The sequence below is a fragment of the Camelus ferus genome, chromosome 13, assembly GCF_009834535.1.
Source record: "Camelus ferus isolate YT-003-E chromosome 13, BCGSAC_Cfer_1.0, whole genome shotgun sequence".
NCBI lineage: Eukaryota > Metazoa > Chordata > Mammalia > Artiodactyla > Camelidae > Camelus > Camelus ferus.
Genome location: NC_045708.1, coordinates 3,759,400 through 3,779,820, shown reverse-complemented (window position 1 = coordinate 3,779,820; position 20,421 = coordinate 3,759,400). Strand labels below are relative to the sequence as shown.

The window sequence follows — 20,421 nt, the reverse complement described above, 5'->3', positions numbered from 1 at the left end:
AGAGACCCAGCACAGGCACTGAAATCCATGGCTGTTTTCTACCCAGGAAGCTCGCTCCGTGGTAAGCTGCTCACTGGCTTCCTCAGTATGTGGCTCCCAGTGGTGCTCAGGGCGTGGCCCTTTGTAGCCCTGATGGGGGCAGTGGACGGCTGGACATGAATTAACAGGCTTATTTCTGGGACTTCACCCAACCCCCTGATCGGTTGCCCTATCCCTCTTTCCCACACACTCTGGCTCAACCTGGCTGTGTCAGGGCTCGGAGGGTGGGGAGGGGAGGAGGTCAGGGAAGGTGCCCTCAGGCTGGCGGGCACCCAAGTCACTCTGTTTGGGCCAGAGGGGTTGGGCTTTGGTCAAGGTCGCCTGCCCACCACCTTTTCTCCCTCCTGCTTTCTCCTGTTGCCCCAGGGCAGGGCTTGGGAGTGGGATTGTCCCCAGGGCCTCTAGGAATGTCCCCAAAGCCCTGCAGAGCAGAGCCTGCACCCTGTCCTTCAGAGGACCAGGTGCTCCACATCCAGAGCATGTCCTGAGCCTTCCTGAGCTCCCGGCTCCTCTCTGTTTCCCTGGTACAAGCCACAGTCCCTTCTGGCTGGTCCGCTCCAGAGCCTCCTAACCAGTCCTCACTGATCACCCCACCAGCAGCCAGGGTCACCTTTAGAAACACAAATCAGGCACAAACCCCCACAGCTTGGCTCAGCTGCAAAGCCCCTATTCTCGTTCACCCTCACCTTCTTGTTCACACACTGTCCTCCTTGCTTCTGGAATCGGCCAAGCTCCATCCTGCACCGAGCGCTGGCTGTGACCTCTGCTAGACCTGCTCTTTCCTTGGTGCGCAACTGCCTCCTTCCTGCTGGTTAGGTCCCAGCTCAAATGTCACCACAGGGAGGCCCTCCTGGCTCAAGTGTGGCCCCTCCCCGGTCATTCTCAGGCCCATTTTAATGCTTTATTTTCTTGGCAGCGCTGCCTACTCCCTGGAATATTGTCATCAGCTGACTTCTGTGTCCATGGGCTCTCCCCTTGGGTGTGACTCCCTTGACCACCTGCTGCGCCTGGCGCCTGGCACTGTGGGTGCTACAGAGAGGGTTGTGGTCTCCGTGTCTGAGGGCTGGGAGTCCCTGGGTCACCCTGGCTTCTGGACGTGATGACAGCCTCGCCCAGGCCTCATGTCTCCCCTGAAGCGCTGGCTGGTCGCCGGCCCCCCGAGTCCTCCACGCGGCCTCTCTGCAGCCCTCAGCCTGAGCTCCTGGCTGGGGCCCGCAGGGACCTAGAGCCAGCAGGTCCCACATGTGGCCATTTGGGGGCAGAGGAGCCAGTGTGCTGGGAGCTGTCACACTGAGTTTCACATCTCCTGCAGGGGACTCACTACATGTCAAATCTCCTCTTGTCACTCTGCCTGGGTTCTCTTTTGGCACCCAGGTTTGGCCTGGCCAGCTCTGTGCTGCTGAGGCAGGTGGGCGAGCCCACTCCGAGGAGGCAGGCAAAGTAGGTGCCTGCCTGTCGGGCTCATGGACCCCAGCTGCCAGATTCTCCTGGGGATTCAAAGAGAGGGCTCAAGAGTTGGGGGGCCCTGCCTCTCCTGCTTGTTTGCGGTCTGACCTGGGCCAGCTCCCCAGTCCCTCTGCCTCAGTGTCCCACTTCTAGAATGGGGCTGCAACACCAGCTACCTCATAGAGGGTTATTATGAGGACTGGTGAGATGGTGCATGTGGAACTTTTAGGTCACAGTGCCCAGCACATAATAGGGGCCCAATAAAGTGTGGCTTATAATTAGCACCATCCAAGGGGGGCAGTTGGCCTGCCTTCCCCAAGGAAATGCTTCCAAGACTTGCCCCCTCATCCAGTAAGCTGGTTGGCCTGGGAGAGGCTGGAGTGGGGGCGGGAGGAGAGGGGCTCTGTGTCCTAGGCCTTTTCCTCAGAAATCCCTGCCTGGTAGGCCCAGCCCTTCTTCCACACATACAATCAGAGGAGTGGGTTTCCTAGAGCTGGTGAGCCCAGCTTCTCTCCTGGCCGGGCAATATGACCACTCAGGCCCTTGGCTGGCCTGTGCCCTGATAGCCCATAGGACAGGCCCCAGCCGTGACAGCATCTAAGCTTCTTTGGGCCCAGGGACCAGGAGGGAGAGAGCCATGATTCCCAAATGTCTGTGCTGTTTTTGCCTGCCTCCCCCCCCCCCCCACGTTGGGGTGATGTGGGTTTGGGCCATCTCAGGGAGCCTGATAATGCTTAATCCTTTTTACTGGGAGGAGGGAGGTAAAGTGACCAGTGGCTTGGCCTGTGGGAGATTCCCCTCATTCTGTATTGATCTATCATTTCATTGATTCATTCAGTCACCCACCCACTTGTTAATCCTCCCATCCATGCATCTACCCTCCCACTCAAACATCTACCCATCCAACCACAAAACCAACCAACTAAACATCCACCCACCACCAAGTGACCAGCCATCCTACCCACTCCCCAAACATCCGTCCACTCATCCATCCATTCATTCATCCTACCCAGTCTCCATCCATCCATCCATCCATTCATCCATCCATCCATCCATCCATTCATCCATGCATCTGTCTACCCATCTATCCATCCATCTCTCCATCCTACCCAGGCTCCATCCATGCACCCATCCATTTATCTGTCCAGTCCATCCATCCATTCATCTACCTGTCTATCCATCCATTCATCCATCCACCCAATATAGATTTCTTGCTTATCTTTACTGAGCCAAGTACTGAACACAGTACGTGGTGTCTAACTTTCTGGGGTCTTTGCAGAGAAAGCTTTTGTGACTTTCTGCCTTAGCTCTTTGGCTCTGTCCTTATTTCCCTGCTTCTGTCCTTCTTCTTACTCTGTCCCCATGTCTATCCCTTTGTCAGTCTGTCTTTCCTGAGTCCTTACTTTTCTTTCCTCCTCCTCCCTGCCAGTGCTGTGGGTCCCCATCCTTCTCCTCCCTCACTCTTCCCGGGCCCCAGTCCCTTAGAGTAAAAGCATCACCTATTCTGCTACGCCCCCCGCCCTGGCCTGCCTGCCCACGGTGCTCAGGACTTTGATGAGATGCCAGTGAGGTGATATCTGGGTTTTGTTAAATGTCATAAATAAATTATTAATCCTCTCTTGGGTGGGAGTCCTGCTTCCCCTCCCCCTCGACCATTATCAGTAGAGGCCTGTGGTGTCGGAGGCATTCCAAGGACTGATGGGAACCTTAGTCTTGGGGCACCCCTCCCTAGGGTGGCCCTGAGAAGCTCTGGCCCAGCAATGCCTGAACCAGAGACACCCCCCCCCCCCACTCCTTCAGCCTCCAGCATCCTAACCCTCCTGGGGCCCTGGGCTGAGCACTGTCATTGTCATGCACTTAAACTGCATCTCAGTTTCTAACTCATCACCCTGTGAGGAAGGCAGTTCTAGGCCCATTTTAAGGCTGAATAAATGGGCTCAGTCAGGGAGGGATTGGGGGCCACTCTGCCAGGAGGGGTGGTGGCTTGAAGCCTGTGCTCCCTTGTCCCTCCTCCTGGCCACCAGATGGTCTTGTTCCCTGCTTGCGGGAAGCGAAGGAGCCCCTGTCCCTGGGCTCTGGAGAGGATGGAGGACATTCAGCTGGGTCCCCACAGCTGGCAGATTTGCTCACTGGACCCTGGTGATGGGGCTCTTGATCCGACTCCTGGCTTGGCCTCCCCAAATCCTTCAGCCACCCCAAATCAGATGACCTGACTTTTCCTTTCACAATCAGGTGCTTTTCTTTTGCTCTGATTACTTTGTGGTTGCTAAGCTCCCTGGGGGGCTGCATTCTTGCCCAGGCCCCACTGGGCTCTGCTGCTTGCCCTCCCCAGAGGACAAGGACAGGAGGTGGGCAGAGCATCATTTGTAGGGTGAGCATGTGGACTTCCAGGAGACTAGCCCTGATCTCCCTACCACCCCCACCAAAGGACCTCAGGTGACCTTCCAGACCAAGGGCTGGCCTGAGTCACCTCAGTGTCCCCAGGGCATGCCTGAGCTTGGCACATGGACCATGCTGTTTCAGTGCTTGTTCAGTAAATATGGGGAAAGTCTGAATTCTGGGAGGGCCCTCTGCCTGGAAGGAGGGACTGGCACAGGGACCACATGTGGTGGTGGGAGCCACCCGCCAGAGTTCCATTCTGGCTCTGCCACCTGCTGGCTGTGAAACTGAGATGTGGGCCAGTGATGAGATCCTCCGAGCCTCAGTTTCCTCATCTGCAAATGGGGGTAATAACAGTACCGTCTCCTGGGGTTGCTGTGTGGTGTAGATGAATTAATGTAGATTGGCTTATGCTACCAGCTCCCAGCCTGGCGCAGGTGGTGTGAAGGCACTTCTGCTGCTGTAAGGTGTTTTCCTAAGAAGGGTCCACTCCTCTTGCCTGGGCTGTGGCCTGCAGTGCAGCCTGCGGGTTCTGAGGGCTAAGCTAAGTGTGCAGGGAGCTGGGGAGGGGCGAGCTCAGGGAAAACCAGCGGAAGGTACCTCCCTTTACTGACTCCTGTCTGTCCCCCTGCCTGTCTCTGAAGCCACCTCCCCCACTTTCTCCCTGGGCGGTTCCAACCTGGGAGCTCAGGAGAGAGGAGACAGAACAGGTCTAATGGGTCCTAATTATAGCCCGTCTGGGATTGATGGAGCCTTGGGCCCTGGAGGGGCAGGGCTGGTGTGGGAGGGCACTTCCAGCCAGGCCAGGACCTGGCAGGACAAGGAGTCTCGAGGCCACGCCTCCTTGGGACCCCAGTGCCCGAGCCTCCCACCTTACCACAGGCTGTGCGCCCTGAGGAGGGGGCACAGTCCCGGGAAGGGTTGCTTGGATGTGAGTTCCCAGGCCTGGTTTTGGAAAAAATCCAGGGCCCGTTGCAGGGAGGGAGGAGGGGGCAGGGCTGAGGTGAAGCCCAGGTGAACAGGAGTCATGGGGGCCTGGGGAGCAGTGCCACAGAAGGTCTGCCAGGGTGTTCTCAGGGCTGCCGGAAGCTCTGTGCAGGGGAGGGAGGGCCTGTCAGAGATGGAGTGGGCAGGGTGGGCTCCCTGGCACTGTGCGCCAGCCCTGGAACTTTCCTGGAGGAGGGATTGGACCAGGCAGCTGGCCCTGGGCCGTCAGGCCTTCTGGGAGTGGAGGAGCGGGTCTGTCCGAGGGCAGGGGGCCCGAGGCCTCATCCTCTGCGGCCTGTTCTGGATGTGGGTTAGAGGTGGAGGGCGCCCCGCCTCCTTCCCAGGCACAGCCCACGGGAGACTGCAGGCTTCCTTCTAGAACCTCCCGTAGCCACCTGTTCACCCCCTTGTCTGTTCCGCTGGCCAGTCAGTCAGTCTGTGACCATGTGCTGGGCTGGCCTTCCCAGCCTGGGAGACCGCCCTGCTGAGGGGACAGGGGACGTGGGGAAGTGGCAGGAGGCAGGAGGGAGAGGCCCCCCCCGCCCGATTGCATCAGCTGAGCCTGTTACATAACGGTGCTGGGCATTGCCAGGGTGCGGGGGTGGCTCTGCCCAGGCGGTCTCTTTGCGGCTCGGGGGGAGGTGGAGGCGGGTGGGGAAGTGGGCAGGCGTGGACTGGCACCAGATCCCTAGCATGGCTCCTTGCCAACCATGTCATTGTCCCCCCCTCCCTGAGCTCTCCACTTCAGCATGACTCTGGGGGGGGCGTCCCTATGCTCCTTTTCAGCTGGCCTCCAAATCCTTGCTCCTCCTGTGTCAAGGCTTGGGGGGCAGGACGGGGTCAGCTTCTGCTGCCTCAGCCTGGCTCCACCTGAGGTCTGCCCAAGTTAAACCCAGCTTTGCGCCCACCCTCACTGCCTGTCCCCCAAGGCCAGGGCAGCTGTGCCCTCCACCTGGTCCTGTCCTCAGCAGCGCCCTCCCTGCCAGTCAGGACCACTGAGCTGGCTTCCCGGGGTGACTAGCATTCAGGCCACCCTCAGGTCACCTCTTCCAGGGCAGCTGCCTGACCCTGCCCGGAGGAGGCCTCTCCCCACATCTGTTTGCCTGGCAGGATGTGAAGGGGGCTGGGACTTGGCCTTGCTCTCTCCGCCCTGGGGACTCTTGGGGGCAGGGGTCCCAGGACCTGGTGTGGACCCATATGGAGGGTGGGAGGGCAGATGTTGGAGTGTCCAGGGTGCATGTCCGTATCCAAGTGTCTGTGGTCTGACACGTTCAGCAGTCAGGGTGTTTTACTGTGAGAGGCTTCCTGGTGGGGCTGGGGACACTCTGCCCATTTCCCAGGTGGAAGTCACCTGGGTGGCCCTGGCACTCCTCGCCCTCCTCAGGGCTCCCCCGGGGGGCAGCCCCACAAGGAGGTCCTGTTCCAGGGAGACCCCAGCTGAGTGAGACCCCGTCATGTCCCCCCACCCCGTGGCGCTTCTCTCTGCTCCTCCCCCACCCCGCACGTGGGCAGTGAGGGTGGGGGGTGGAGCACAAGCCGCCAGCGTAGGGTCCTGGCTTTCTCGTGAGCCCCTTTTGTGGACTCTTTGGAGGTTCGGCTGATTCCTTCTGGAAGCTTCCTTCGTCCCAGGAGGACAGATGTAGCTCTGCTCTGGGTGATTTGTTCTTGTGGTGTCTTCTTGCTGCTGTTTGCCCCCAAGAGAACCCTCTCGCTTTCCTCTGTGGCCAGGTCTGGTGCCCGGGGCCTCAGGGCTGGTGCCCTCTCTCATTCCTGACTTCTTGGGTGGGCGTTAGACTGCTGCCACCTGTTCCCTTTGGGGGGCGGTGCCGGCTGCAGCTTCAGCGATATCCCGCCCCACACCCGCCCTGCTCCCCCTTGGCCTTTCAGGTTCCTGAAGGGGCGAGGAATTCAGGAAAAAGGGGGCAGCTTCTAGAATACCCACATCTCTCTGTGGAATGTCACATTGTCCCAAGCGCCCAGCTGGAGCGTGTGTGGCATCCTGCTGTTCGTGTGTGTCTGGGTGTGTGTGACGGGAGTGACCTGTGCGGGTGCATGTGTGGGATCGGGGCGGGAGAGGCAGCGTGGTCTTCATGTTCCCATTAAGGGGGCCCTGGCGTCCTCCATGCTGGTCTCTCCTGCAAACCCCCCGGGCAGTTGCTTCGCAGGGCCACTAGGGTGCTCCAGGGGGCTGTGGTCTGGACGTCCCTGTCGTCCTGCACTCACAAGCTGTCTCCTGGCCACACTGTGCGCCTCTGAAAGGCAGAGATGGGCCCCGACCCCTCCCTGGGGCCAGCTGGAGATGACTTTGGCTCCATGGGGCTGGTTAGAGCCATGTCAATAAGACCTCTTAATTAGTCATTCACTTTTGCTTCAGTTTCCCGAGCACTGCTGTAGCAGGGTAGGTGGTTATTGTCCCATTTCACAGACGAGAGGGGGAGAGGCCCAGAGAGGTAGGGTGATGTAACATAGCCCACAGGAGCTCGGGCTCCACTAAGTAGGTCTGGGGATGGCTTTGAGGGGTTGGGAGGGGGCTGGGGCAGAGGAACTAGTGGGAGGGAGAAGGGGTGGGGGGCCGGGGACAGTGGAGTGGCCATGACCTGGCATGGTAGACTGGCAGAGGAGCTGGCTGTCCCAGCGGGGTCCCGCCTCTCACTCCGTCCCTGGGGGTCTCCCTGCTGTGCTGTCCCTGTCGCTCCCTGGAGTAACCCCCCCGCTGACTCCTCCAGAAGAAGAAGATGGTGGCCTTGAAGCCTTCGACGACTTTTTCCCTGAAGAGCCCGTGAGCCTTCCCAAGAAGAAGAAGCCCAAGAAGCTCAAGGAGAACAGACCCAAAGGGAAGAGGAGGAAGAAAGAGGTGAGTGGGGCCGTGGCCGCGGGGAGGTCTCGGCTGCCCCCGCCCCCGGGCCTGCGGAGAAAGCCCCAGGCTACCGGGCTACCGGAACCTTCAGCGGCGGGGCGGGCTTGTCCCGAGAGCTGAGCCTGAGTGAGGAGCGCCGGGACCAGTGTCTGGGCTGGGCCACGGACACCTGCCTAGTGTCCTGTCTTCTTGAGCAGGGTGTTCCAGGGCACCTCTTCCCCCCCCCCCCCACCGGTGGCCACCCTGGGCTGTGACGCACGGGGTCCCCGGCGCTCGCCCCCCCTTCCCCGAGGGGCCCTCCTTCCCGCTTGTTCTGCGTCCGCTGCCTCTGTGCTCTCGGCAGCACGGGCGCCGCTTGCTGCTTTCTCCCCGCCTGCTTCCCGGCAGGCATCTATCTCCAGCTTGCTGCTTCCAACCTGTTGTGAGTTGGAATCCTGATGAAAATGATGGAAGTGGGAGAAGGTGAGGAGGCCCCAGTGAGGGCCGGGCGCTCCTCTAACTCTCGTGAGGATTTTCAGAACGTTTTCCCGTGGATTCACTTTATCCTCAGCATCAGCTGTGGGAATCGGCGGGGCAGGATGGTGGCCACCGCCCGGCTGAGGGGGAGACTGGGGCTGGCTCGCAGCTTAAAGCCCTCGCACTTCTGGAGGGACGGGGATGGGGTCTCATCACCACGTGAGAGCTGCCACCTCTCCTGGGCATCACACGATCCTCCAGGTGGCCTTTTGAGGAGGTGATGGCCTGTGCCCTGCTTTACAAATGAGGCTCAGAGATGAACTTGCCCAGGGTCACAGCCACATAGCTGAGATCTGGCCCCAGGGCTGTCTAGCCGCACCCCCAGGCCTGGTCCTCCCTGGCCCTCTTGCTCCGAGGGGGAGCGCTGTCAGATCTCTGGCTTTCCCAGTGTGTGTGTGTGTGTGTGTGTGTGTGTGTGTGTGCGCGCGCGCGCAGCCCTCAGGGAGAATGTCCCAGGCTGAGGGCACAGGTCCCTGCTGGAATGTTCTGATGTGGTCGCAAAGGCCACTGTGGGCCTCTGGCTTTTCCCCTGCACGGCTTTGTGCAGAGGAGGCTGTGGGATGACTTAGCTTTGGAGGGTCCCTGAGGGTGCTGCAGGGGTGGGAGGGAGGAGACCCCTGAGGGTGGAGGGCCTGTGATGGCGGGTGAACGAGAAGGGGCAGAATTTCTTCCCAGAATCTCCGGAGCCACTGCCTGTACCTGAGCCTCACTTCTGTGTCTGCAGTAAAGGGGTCATCACCTGTCCACCTCACCTGCTTGTTTGGGGGAAAATCAGATGTGGACCAATAGGGCACCTTCATGTGAGGTGCCACAGGGGATGGTCAGAGGTCCTTGGGGGCATCCAGGGTGTCGGCCTGCATGTGTCTGGAGGGCAGGGCCTGCCCTGGACTGTGCCCTGGGTTCCCGCAGTGGTCAGCCCGGGGCTAGCCTTTCGGAAGCAGGGTGTCAGCCCCTGCCCCCTCCGGCCAGGACCGCCCAGCAGCCTGCTGTGCTCTCTGGTGAGGGTGGGCCCAGCATGTCTCATCTGGACCGCCCCTGGCCCCCGTGCCCCCACGCCGCTGTCCAGGCTCCCGGCCAGAGCAGCCCTGAGCCGCTTCCTGCCCACCTGCAGCCACGCCAGTCCGTTCTTCTCCTCCAGTGCGTGCAGACTGCCCTTTCTTCCCCGGGAGGACCCTGAGCTTCCTCCAAGCCCACTGCTGCCCCTGTCCGATGCCACCCTCCATCTCTGCTGCCCCTCAGCTTTGTCCTTACTGCCTGGGCTCCCAGGCAGCATCGTTTCAGGATGTCTGGGTGTGTCCTCTCCCAGGATGCCCACCCCTAACCATGGGGCTGGCATGTGGGCTGCACGTGGGAAAGTTTGTGAACTGAAGCTTCCTGTCCCCATTATCCAGGTGAGGAAGTGGAGGCAGGAGAGGGGAGCAGGGGGACCCGTGCCTAGAGGCTCCCCCACTGAGGGACATGCTGTGGCCCAGCTCCCCTGCCATAGGGAGGGGACCCTGAATTCCCGCGGCGGCTCCCTCCACCCCTGCCAGCACCTTGGCCCGCAGGTCTGTCCTTGTCTGAGGCAGAGGGTAGATGGCTCGGGACTGGCAGGGCCCTGGATTGCAGAGGTCGACTTCCTGGTCAAAGCTGTGAAATCTTGTACTATCTTGGCCCCTGCTCTCGCCCCTCAGACCCGAGGCTCTGTGGATGTTGGGTGGAGGTAGATTCTAGAGGCCTGGGGCTGAGTGACGAGGCCAGGGCTTCCTGCACAAGTGCCCCCTCCCCAGCTTCTCAGTGCTTTCTCTCCTGCTGCTTCTGTCACAGGAACTGGGGGGAGGCTAGGCCACGGTGGGCAGTTCCATCTGGTCCTGGGTCTTGGGCCTTAGGCTGGGTCTGCCCAGTCCCCCAGTGCTGAGGAAGGGCCACTGGGGTGCCCCTCCTCCTTCCTTGCCAGCCCCCCGCGGGGCTGGGCTTTCTCCTGCCCTCCTGGGTACAGGTAATAGCTGGACCCTCCCCCTGCCCTGGTCAGGATGGAGGCTGGTGGTGGGCAGTGTCTGGACAGCAGTGAGGCAGGGGGCTGGGTGGGGGGAGTTTGGCAAGGGGCGGTGTGGGGGCCAGCGGCCTCCGAGGTCTGGAGGGCTGGTGCTTGCCTCCCAGTTGCTGAGATCGCCCGGGTCTTTTCTCCGTCTCCTTCCTCGGGCCTTACCTGAACGCACGGTTTTGTTTTTGTCTCTGGGCCTGCGCTCACTGCCGTGGCCTGAGTGTGGCCTCTCTGTCTTACGCATCTCTTGCCACCTCTTCCTCTGTCTGCCTTGCCCTCCATCTCGCTCCATTTCTTCTCCCACCACTCATTTCCTCCCTCCCTCCCTTTTGTCCATTCTCTCCACTCTCCCTCCCTCCCTCCCTCCCTCCCTCCCTCCCTCACCCTCTCTCCTTCCTCTCTCTACCCAGATGCAATTCTGAGATGCAATTCCGGATCTCAAAAGGGGTGGAGGCCGGGGGAGGGGAATGACCAGAGGGCTGCAGATGACTAGACAGTACCAGACAGGCCCCTTGGTGGCCCTTGCACCATTGCTGCCCCCTCCCCTGTGCTGGTTTAGCAGCTGTCAGATCTCAGAGGGTCTGGAGCACAAGACAGCCAGGGCACAGGAGCCCGGCTGCCGTGTGCCCACCGCCCATCCGCTGCCAGTGGATCCCGGTCTTCAGGACGTGGGAAGGAGAATGTCACCCCTTTGCTACCCTCCATCTCCGACCGGGTAGCCCCAACTCAAGGCCATGGGTGGAGGGAGCAGCGGGCCTCGGCTGGGACCCAATAGCAGCAGGGATTTTTGGGCGGTGGGTTGGGGGTGGGGAGGGTGCGGGGACAGGCGGCAAGTCCTGAATTCTGATTTATGTGAAATAGCTGGGCTTTGGCCGGAACCTGAGCATATGTAGATGAAGCTCCTTGTCAGACCCAGTGCAGGAGGGAGAGATGATTTCAACCTGTACTGCAGCGGTTACCATAGCAACCAATTATTCAGTGCTAAATTATAACTGTTTATAACACTCGTGAATGGGAAGGCTCATATTTCATTCTTTCTTTTTCCCTCTCAATCTTGAAGGATCCCAAATTGAGAATGACCAACTCTCCAAGTCTTTTTGAGTTTAAATGCCTCCTTTTTGGAGAGATGTGGTGTGTGTTGAGCGCTGCGCACAGAGGGAAGGGAGAGGGGAGTGGGAGACCTGGATCAAAGGACATCTGCAGAGCTGGGGTGAGGAAAGGCAGGCGTGGGATGCCCACTCGGGGCTCCCAGGGTCTGCGCGGTGGCATGCGGTGCCCTCCCTGGGTCGGAGGCTCCGGGCAGAGCCCCTCTTGCCCACCGCCAGCTCCTTGCACAGCCAGCCTGGGTGTTGTGTTTAAGGCAGCTTTGCAGAAGGATTCTGTTGGGACTCCTACTTCACTTGGATTCTTCTGCTCTCAGGTGCAGCCCCTGTAGTCAGGCCTGGGGCTGCTGCAGCCCAAAGGACAGTGTCAAGGTCACAGCCCAGATAGGTCCTGACGTTCAGAGCCCACAGTGTGGCTCAAGGCTGAGGTTGGTTCAGGGCTTTATTAGGGCGGTTTTGCTCTGTGCCCATGTCTCCCCTGTGAATGTGGCTCTGCGCCCCCCTCGTAAGTTTTGAGACACCGAACGGCTGGTCTGCTCCTGGTTCAGTCTTTCCTCTCCATCTTGCCACTGGCTGACCTGCGTCCCTCCAGGTCCTGCTGATGGGTCACTCCTCTCTGAGGTGTTTTCAGAACCACTTGCTGCCCTTCTGCTCACCCTCTTCTCTGCAAGGGAAGATTTTGGAAAAACAAAACACACAAAAAAGGAGGCCCTGATCTAGATATGTCTAAACAGCTGGGTGCAGAGAGATGCTGTGGATATAGACGATACCAGCGGGAAGCCAATTTCCAAAGACCTGTCCTGGGCAGGAGGGCTTGGATGTGGTCGGATGCGGGTGGGAGTGGGTCAGGGGGTGTGAGCTTCATTTGTGGAGGGCCCAGAGGGGATGGGGGAGTGGGCGAGGAGTTGGAGAACTGGGGAATCGGAGTCTTGGGCCGGGCTTTCCCCAGTGCAAGGAGGAGTCTCTCCCTTCCCTGAAGTGAGGGGTGGCTGTCCTTGCCATCCCCCAGTGGGCGACTGGGGTGCCAATGAGTGGCAGACGTGCCCTGCTGCGGTTCCAGCTCTTTCCTCGAGAAGGAACTTTGCCCTCCTGCCCTCCTACTTAGTCCCAGCGTGGTTGCTGTGGGGGCAACCCGTCAATGCCTAGCTTGGAGCCTTCTGCCAGCGCCCCCCCCCCACAGGGTGCACACACAGACAGGGGGTGTTTGCTGGAGGTGCCTTACCCCCTCCCTCCTCCCCTCCCTCGCTCCAGCTCCCTCTGGGCCCTGCATTTGGAGCTGTGCTGGCCACTCCTCACGTCTCCTGTGTGGCAGTGCCTGCTTGCTGGTAGATACTAAGGGCAACTCCCTGTCGGGTGTGGCCACCGCAGCCGCTTCCTCCTGTTGGCATCATATTGCCCGTCTGCACTATATTGTTGCCCAGCTGCAGGCACTGTCCAGGCAGTTGGCTTTAGTCCAGTCCCAGTTGGCAGAAACGAAGGGGATGAAGCTGGTTGTGTCCTCCAGTTTGTGGTCCTGGCTGCATCTTTTGCTTCCAAGCACAGTGGAAGGCATCATGGATACTTGGGACTCTCCCATTTCAAAATACTGGGCCGTATCTTATACGATATCCCTTGTTCCTCTGACCACCTTTTGTGGCATCCCCATTTCACAGATGAGGAGGCTGAGGTCAGGGTGCTGCAGTTACGTGCCCAATTCTCAGGCTAGGAAGGGTCAGAGCTCTGAGGCAGTCTCTGTCTTGCAGTCTCCCCAGGGAGCCCCAGCACCCCTGCATGGGTCGTTCTGCCTCCTCCCTGATCTGGTTTGTGTGGTCCCGGGGACAGCTGAGGGCAAGCCCCATGCCCCCTCCCTTGGCCCGTCCCACAGCCTCTGTCCGCGGTGCTGAAGTGTGTGGCAGCCTCCTCCTCCCATCCTTACCTTTGCTGGGGTGTGGGCTGGGATAGAGCCTGTCTCTCAGGTCTCCCGAAGGGTAGTCTTTCCAAGCTGGCCGAATTCTATACCCTCGGGAGAAATGGGCGTCCCTGGCTGACCCCTGCCTCCCCAAAGAACTGAGGCAGAGCTGGGAGCTGTGGCCACCAGCCCTGGGAACAGGAGTACCTGCGCGGCTGTCCTGCCCTGGGCAGGATCTGGCAGCAGCCAGGACCAGCACTGCCCCTGGGGCCTGGCGTGGCCGAGTCAGTATTCCGGGAAACACTCGGGTTCCGGAAAGGCCCAGAGGCCCTGCTGCCTGCCAACCGCCAGCCAGCACACTGACTCAGCAGCTTAATGGGCATAAAAGGTTTGGGAGCAGGGAGCTGGCTGTGAGGAGAGTGAGCTGAGTGTGCGGGGGACTCGGGAGTGGAGGGACTCCATGGGTGGGTCCTTTGCAGCTGCATCTCAAGGAGAGCCTCCTTCCTGGGAAGAGACTGTCAACTCTTCAGGGCGGCTGGGAAGGGTGGAAAGCCGGCTGGGAGCCCCCCAGGGTTATCCAGACAGACCCCCTGCCCTTGCCGCCCTCCTCCTCTCTGCTCCCACCCGCCCCCTCCCTTCCCTTCTCCCTCCTCCCCTCCTTCCTCTCCTTCCTCCCTCTCCATCTCCCTCATTGCTCTTTCTGGAGCTCATCCTTCATCTCTCCAGTTCTCTCTTCATCTCTTCCATGCTCACCTTGAAGACAGTAAACAGCCAGCATGAAGATGCCAAGTGTCATCTTCATTGGCGCATCAGTGCCTGGTCTCTCCAGCAGACCCAGGCCCGGAGGGGCTGGGAGGGGCTAGAAGGGCTTTGTCAGACCACTTGCATCTGGAAAAGCCTCGAATACCCAGCTTTCTCTGAGGGGCAGTGCCTTTCTGGTGGCGATGCTCTGTCTGTAAACATCCTTATCTCCATATAAATGGGCCATTTTCTGCCTGTACGGAGGGGAAACTAAATCAAGGAAGCCAAGCTTGAGAGCTGCCTAAATTACCTTGTCTCATATGGAGACGAAGCGGCCAGGGTGGGGGCGATGGGGAAGGTGGGCTTGTGCTTTAGCCGCTTCCGGAGAGCGCACAGGCAGATAAAACTGGGATGTGCGCTTCCTGTTAATTATAGGTTCCACTTGACACATGCGATTCCATAGGATGCATACGTAACCAGAGAGGTGAGGAACTGGGAGCTAGATCCAGGCAGGAGCCTGGCCTGCAGTTTGTTCTTTGGCTCCGGGCATTACATCGTCTGCCTTGAGCTCCTGGGTCCAAGTGCCATCCATTGACTCTCGTTAAAATCCCAAAGTCCATAGAAACCTGAAATGGAGCCTGGAGCCTCACCCCAGGGCCATTCAAGCAGGTCGCGCTGAGCTTGCCCGGTGGGGAAGTCTGACTTCACTCGAGGCCTTGGCTCCCCTGCACAGCACCATTTGTCACTGACCAGTCCTCGGGGGTGAGACCCCTGGCCTGAGCTGGCTCAGGGCAGCCCCTCTGGCTGGGCATGGTGATCTGGTGGGTGTGAATGATCCAGGAAGCCTGAGCTGCTGACCAGCTTTGCCAGGAGGCCACTTTGGGGCAGTACTGTGGCCCAGGACTCTGCATTTTCTCTGGGCCCCTGTTGTCCTCACTGTCCCCCTTTCTCTTCCAGGGGAGCAACGATGAGCTGTCGGAAAATGAAGAGGACCTGGAGGAGAAGTCGGAGAGTGAGGGCAGTGACTACTCCCCAAATAAAAAGAAAAAGAAAAAACTCAAGGACAAGAAGGAGAAAAAAGCCAAGCGTAAAAAGAAGGATGAGGAGGAGGAAGAGAATGAGGACGGATGCCTCAAGGTGAGACTGAGGCCTGGCTGGGGTGGACACCTGCTTGGATGGGCTGAGCCTCCCGCTGTCAACCGGCTGCCTTTGGCCCCAGGAGCCCCCTAGTGAACAGGGCCGGAGCATCCTCTCCCACGAGTAGCTGTCGGGGCAGATGGGTCTGTGGGTGTGAGTGCACGTGCGTGTGCACACACATGGTGGCTGGACGCAAGCGGGTGAGAAATGCTGTAGCCGCAAGTCTGGGAGGCACACTTGAAATTGACGGATGACGTTTAGGAGTTTGGAGAGGAAGTCGGGCGGCCTCTCGCTAATGCATTATCCGCTGTCTTGCCCCGTTGAGCGCGCAGCTGTTTCTGAGGAGAGTGATGGTCTGAGCTCGAGTTTCGTGTCAGGAACCTCTTGCTTGGAGCAATTTGGGAAAATAAAACAAATGGGAGCTTTTGCCAAGAAGAAGCGGCTGGACAGCTCTGCTGATAGTGAAGAGGGGACTTTGTTAACACGTGTTCTGAAACTGCGCCCGCATGGGCATCTGAGAGTGTCCCAGTGAGCGTGACTCAGGGAAGCTGTGGTGATGCAGCTCTCCCCTCTTCCCTGGGAATGTGGGGAGCGATGTGCATGAGTCAAGGCCCCTGGACTCGCCAGGCCCCACTGTGGGGGCTCCTCGGGGAGGGAAAGGGGCTGAGGGTAAGGCTGGCAGACGGGCTCTGGGTCAGGCAGGGGCAGATGACAGCACGTCACCCAGGAGTCTCCCGCTTCCTCAGTTCTTTCACGTGGCTCCCAAGCTCAGTCTGGGCTGGCCGTGGATTTAAAGATAAGGTAATTAAAGATGCTAATACAGTGGCTGTTGGGCGAGGCAGAGGTGGTGGTGTCAATGACTGCAGTTAGGCAGTGCCTGTGGTGTCTGACACACAGAGGGAGCACTTTAGTTGGTAGGTGCGTTATGAGTCATCTGTGACTGATAATAGCTGAGGGCCTGGCTGCTCTGAGAGGTGAACTTACGGGAGTGATTCAGGGTTATCCTGTAACGATGTCATCACTTGCTCTCTGGCTGCCCTGCTTCCTAGTGGGACTGAGCCTGATTGCCTCCAGGAATGGCCGCGGGTTGGCGGCGGGTCAGCCAGAGGAGGGGTCCCACATGGGAACATTTCTGAACTGTCACAGAGAACAGGAGGCCCAGAAGCAGGTCCCTTGGGGCCGAGGGAGGCTGCGTGTTCCACCCGGGGGGCCCTCCATTCGTTGCTGGAGCAGACATCTCAGCTCTGAGGGGCTTAGGCAGTAAAAGGGATTTGTTGGGTCAGCGCCCCTGAGAGTTGAGAGGCAAGGGGACTTCCAGCTAGTGAGACCCAGTGGTGTCATCCACAGCCATTTTTTTGCCTCCGTGGAGTCAGGCCAGGCATCCTCGTGGCCGAGAATGTGTGTAGCAGCAGCTCAGGGCTTCCTGGAGACCCACGGCCCCCTCCAGCCGAAGGGAGAGCTGGCCTGTGACCCAGGGGTGCCCTTGTCTGGGCTGGGTTAAGTCACATGCCCACCTGGACTGTGGCCTGGGAGTACTGTGTGCTGATTGGTGGGATGGATCAGTGGGTGGGGCTGGGGCAGCTCTGGGCTCCCTCGAACAAGTGGGAAATCGGGGTGAGGGCCCTGTTCCGAGCACTTGTGCTAACACTGTCCCTCCTGTGAGGGAGGTGCTGTTACCCCCATTTTACAGATAGGGAAACTGAGGCCCACTCTGTTCCCAGCCAACCCGGGTCTGCCCGGTGACCTGACACCCGAGCTGGCTGTTTTGAGAGTTCACTGTGTGCCCTTTGGGAACTCACACGCCTCTCTGGGCCTCAGCCCCCCATGCGGAAAGGGCAGCAGTAGCTGAGGGACCTTCTCGGGGCTCTACCCCTAACTGGACTGCTGTCCCTGTGCCCCTGTCCTGGCCCCAGAACCCAAAGTGGCCTGTCCTTTCACGAGGTCCCTATGTGACTGTACCAGGTGACATCCTGGGGCAGCCTGATTCCTCCCAGCATGCCCAGGCAGCCCCTTAGCCCTGCTGCCTCCCCAGGGGCAGCTGCCCTCCTAAAACCCATCTTCAGGCTGCTGCTTTGTCCTGATGCTCAGGTTCCCTTGGAGAGCGAGCCCTGTTCTTGCTCCTGCTCTGGGCATGCACATGGCTTCCCCTAGGCACTCAGCCCCGCCCCTCCTTGTGCGCTGGCATCTGAGGCATTTCCACTGATCAAGGGGCTGGCAGCTGGGGTGCTCTAGGATGTTTTCAGGGTTGGGGAGAAGTGCTTGCAATCCCTCCGCTTTTCCGAGGCCTCCTGAGTGGGGCCCCAGGGGTGGGGGTGCAGGTTAGAAGGATCCCCACTTCTGATTCCACCTCTGCCTCTTGTGTCCGTAGGAGCCCAAGTCCTCGGGGCAGCTCATGGCCGAGTGGGGCCTGGATGACGTGGACTACCTGTTCTCAGAGGCCGACTACCACACGCTGACCAACTACAAGGCCTTCAGCCAGTTTCTCAGGTGGGCCTTGGGGCTGCTATGGAGACTGCCCTTGAGGCTTGACTCCCCAAGGGGCACCAAGTAGAGGGGCAGAGGAGCAGAGCCCTGGGCTTCTGGAGTAGGGTGGGCGGTCAGGCTGACACTGACCCTGGGCAGAGCCCATGGGAGGGTCAAGACCCTTCCATTTTAGCAGATGGTCCCGCCTTCTCTTGCTGGCCCTACGTGAGGTCAGTCCTGGGGGTCTTAAGCCCCCATGGCTGCTCTCAGCTCTTGAAGAAATGGGACCAGACACCCAGGGGCCATCTGTAGTCCCCACCCTCTGGCCCCTCAGGCCTTATGGGGTCTGGAAACCCAGTTAGAAGATCACATAAGAGAGAATCAGGAGCATTCGGGGTGGCCCTGTGTCTCTCTTTGTCCTCTTCCCTGCCCCTCCTTTCCGCCCAGTTTTCCCAGTTTGCCATGTATCCCGGGTGTGGGAGAAGAAGAGTTGGGGTCACATGGGAGTCTCCTCCCCTCCACGGTGCTGCCCTCACCCTCCCGCCTCTCCCCCCACTCAGGCCACTCATCGCCAAGAAGAACCCAAAGATCCCCATGTCCAAAATGATGACTGTCCTGGGCGCCAAGTGGCGGGAATTCAGTGCCAACAACCCCTTCAAGGGCAGCTCGGCTGCGGCGGCTGCGGCGGCAGTGGCAGCGGCCGTAGAGACGGTCACTGTCGCGCCTCCGCTGGCCGTCAGCCCCCAGCAGGCACCCCAGCCTGTGCCGATCCGCAAGGCCAAAACCAAGGAGGGCAAGGGTAAGGCTGTGGATGGGCACCCAGTCCCGCTAGCAGAGCCCCCCCCCCCCCCCGCAGCCTGGGGCGGCTGGGGCAGCCTGGCTGGCCTTTATCAGGGACCCAGTGCCGTGGTTGGCCTTGGACCCACACACCCTTTCTCAGCTGTGTTGCGGCATCTGTCCTGCCTTCCTTTGGGGCTAGTGGGGAAGTGGAGGACGTGCTGTGCTCAGAGCTTTGGGAGGTTTCCTGGCCGTGCAGGAAGGGACAAGGGTGACCCATGCTGCTGGGAGTTGGGGCTTTTGAGTTGGAGGCTGCACCATTCCCAGGGAGAAGGGGTCCCAGGGTGACCCACTGATCCCTCTCGTCTGAGCATCTGGCCCTTGGGGTAATGGGTGTGGTCAGGGCCAGCATCCCAGGGAGGCCTGGAAGGAGTTCCAGGTACAGAATCTGACTCCGTGGGGGCGTCTGGTTGGGAGGATAGGGACAAGAGGCTCTCTGTGACTTGAAGTTCTAGGGGAGGGAACTTCTTTCCCTGGGTGGAGGGTTTCTGGCCCCCCTGGGGGTAGGGAGACTGATCTCCCCAGGGCTCTGAATGGTGGGGTTGCCCACAGGTCACCTTCCTGGGTGCCCTGATCTGGGTTTTGATGGGGGGAAGAGAGGACTCTGGGGATCCCTTGTTTCCGCCCCAAGGAGCTTTGGTTTCTAGGATGATGGGCCCCTCTGCTGGGTCCCTGCAGGGGCCGGGTGGGTGAGTGACTTGGGCTTTGGAGCCTGCCCCTGCTCCACTCCCTCACGTCCTCCCAGCCCGCCTTCGTTCTCATTTCCTCTCGGGCTCCAGCCGCTGAGCAGTCGATTCCCTGGGCTGCCTATTCAGAACCTGAAAAATTGAAATAGATTTTCTGTGGCGCCACTGAAGTTACAACTGGGCTCCCTGTCCCTTCTCTCTGTGTGCAGTGTGGGTGGCGAAGGGCCCGGGGCGAGGCCACCTGCCTCCAGGCCCCCTCCTTCCCTGCTCAGCCTGGCGGGAGAGGCTGCTGGGGGGGGTCATTGCTCTCCAGGTGGCTAATTGTCCTGTGGCCAGCTCCGTTAAAAACAGACTCAGCCCTGCTGGCCTCCTGGGAGCTGGAGTTCCCTGGGGGAAATTGGCAGAGGTGGGGGTGGTCTTGAGTAGTGCCAGCACGGCCTGGGGACAATCTGGGGGCTGGCAGCTGCAGAAAGGGCTTCCTGCCCTAGCACATCCCTCCAGGACCCAGGGATGGACTGCAGGTGGGTGGGTGTGCCCTTGGTGGCCCTGGGGACCCCTAGCTCTACTGGGGACAGCTCTTTTCTGGGGACAGGGATGGGACAGGGCTGTTCCCAAGATGGCCAGTGTGGAAGAGGGACAGTGCAATGGCCAGAGCAGCGACGGGGCCAGGGTTATTCTGCAGCTCCCTCTCTACTTGCTGTGTACCTTTAAGGACGGATGTCACCTCTCTGAGCCTCAGTGTCCTCTACCAAGTTCCCTGTGAGGCTGAATGACAGGGTGGCGGTGAGTGAGCTAGCCGCGGTGTGCACTGGTTATTCCACCCTTGCTTTCCAGGACCCGGGGTGAGGAAGAAGATCAAAGCCTCCAAGGATGCAAAGAAAAAGGGCAAAGGGAGAAAGGTGGCCGGGCTCAAGTTCCGCTTTGGAGGGGTCAGCAGCAAGAGGAAGAAAGGCTCCTCGGTGAGAGTGCATGTGCGTGTGTGTGTGTGTGTGTGTGGAGCATGCGTGCCCTGCAAGCAGGCTGTCAGTTCATTCCCCTGTACCATCCTGGGGGTGGGTCCTGCTCCCCCTCCCCTGCTCTTATCTGTTTATTTATTTATTTTAATGGAGGTGCTGGGATTGAGCCCAGGACCTCGTGCATGCTAAGCCCATGCTCTACCACTGAGCCATAACCTCCCCCCGCCCGTCCCTACTCTCTCTTCCCATTCTTCGTGCAGGCCTGCTAGGCCTGTTTCCCCACTTGACTGGTGAGGGGTTCAGCCTGGGTCCTTCTGAGAGCCCCTGTAGCTGGGACTCCGGGTGGGTTGCTCTCCTGCCCAC

The 20,421-nt window shown here is 59.9% G+C and overlaps 1 protein-coding gene across 1 annotated transcript in view; it reads left to right on the top strand.

Annotated features, from left to right (window-relative positions):
- CHD5 (chromodomain helicase DNA binding protein 5) overlaps positions 1-20,421 on the top strand; it is a 57,768-nt gene that overhangs the window by 1,630 nt on the left and 35,717 nt on the right. Inside the window, 5 exon segments of the mRNA XM_032495044.1 lie at positions 7,578-7,705; positions 14,937-15,116; positions 17,485-17,603; positions 18,140-18,378; positions 19,937-20,061. Of these exon segments, the coding sequence (XP_032350935.1) occupies positions 7,578-7,705; positions 14,937-15,116; positions 17,485-17,603; positions 18,140-18,378; positions 19,937-20,061 (791 nt within the window).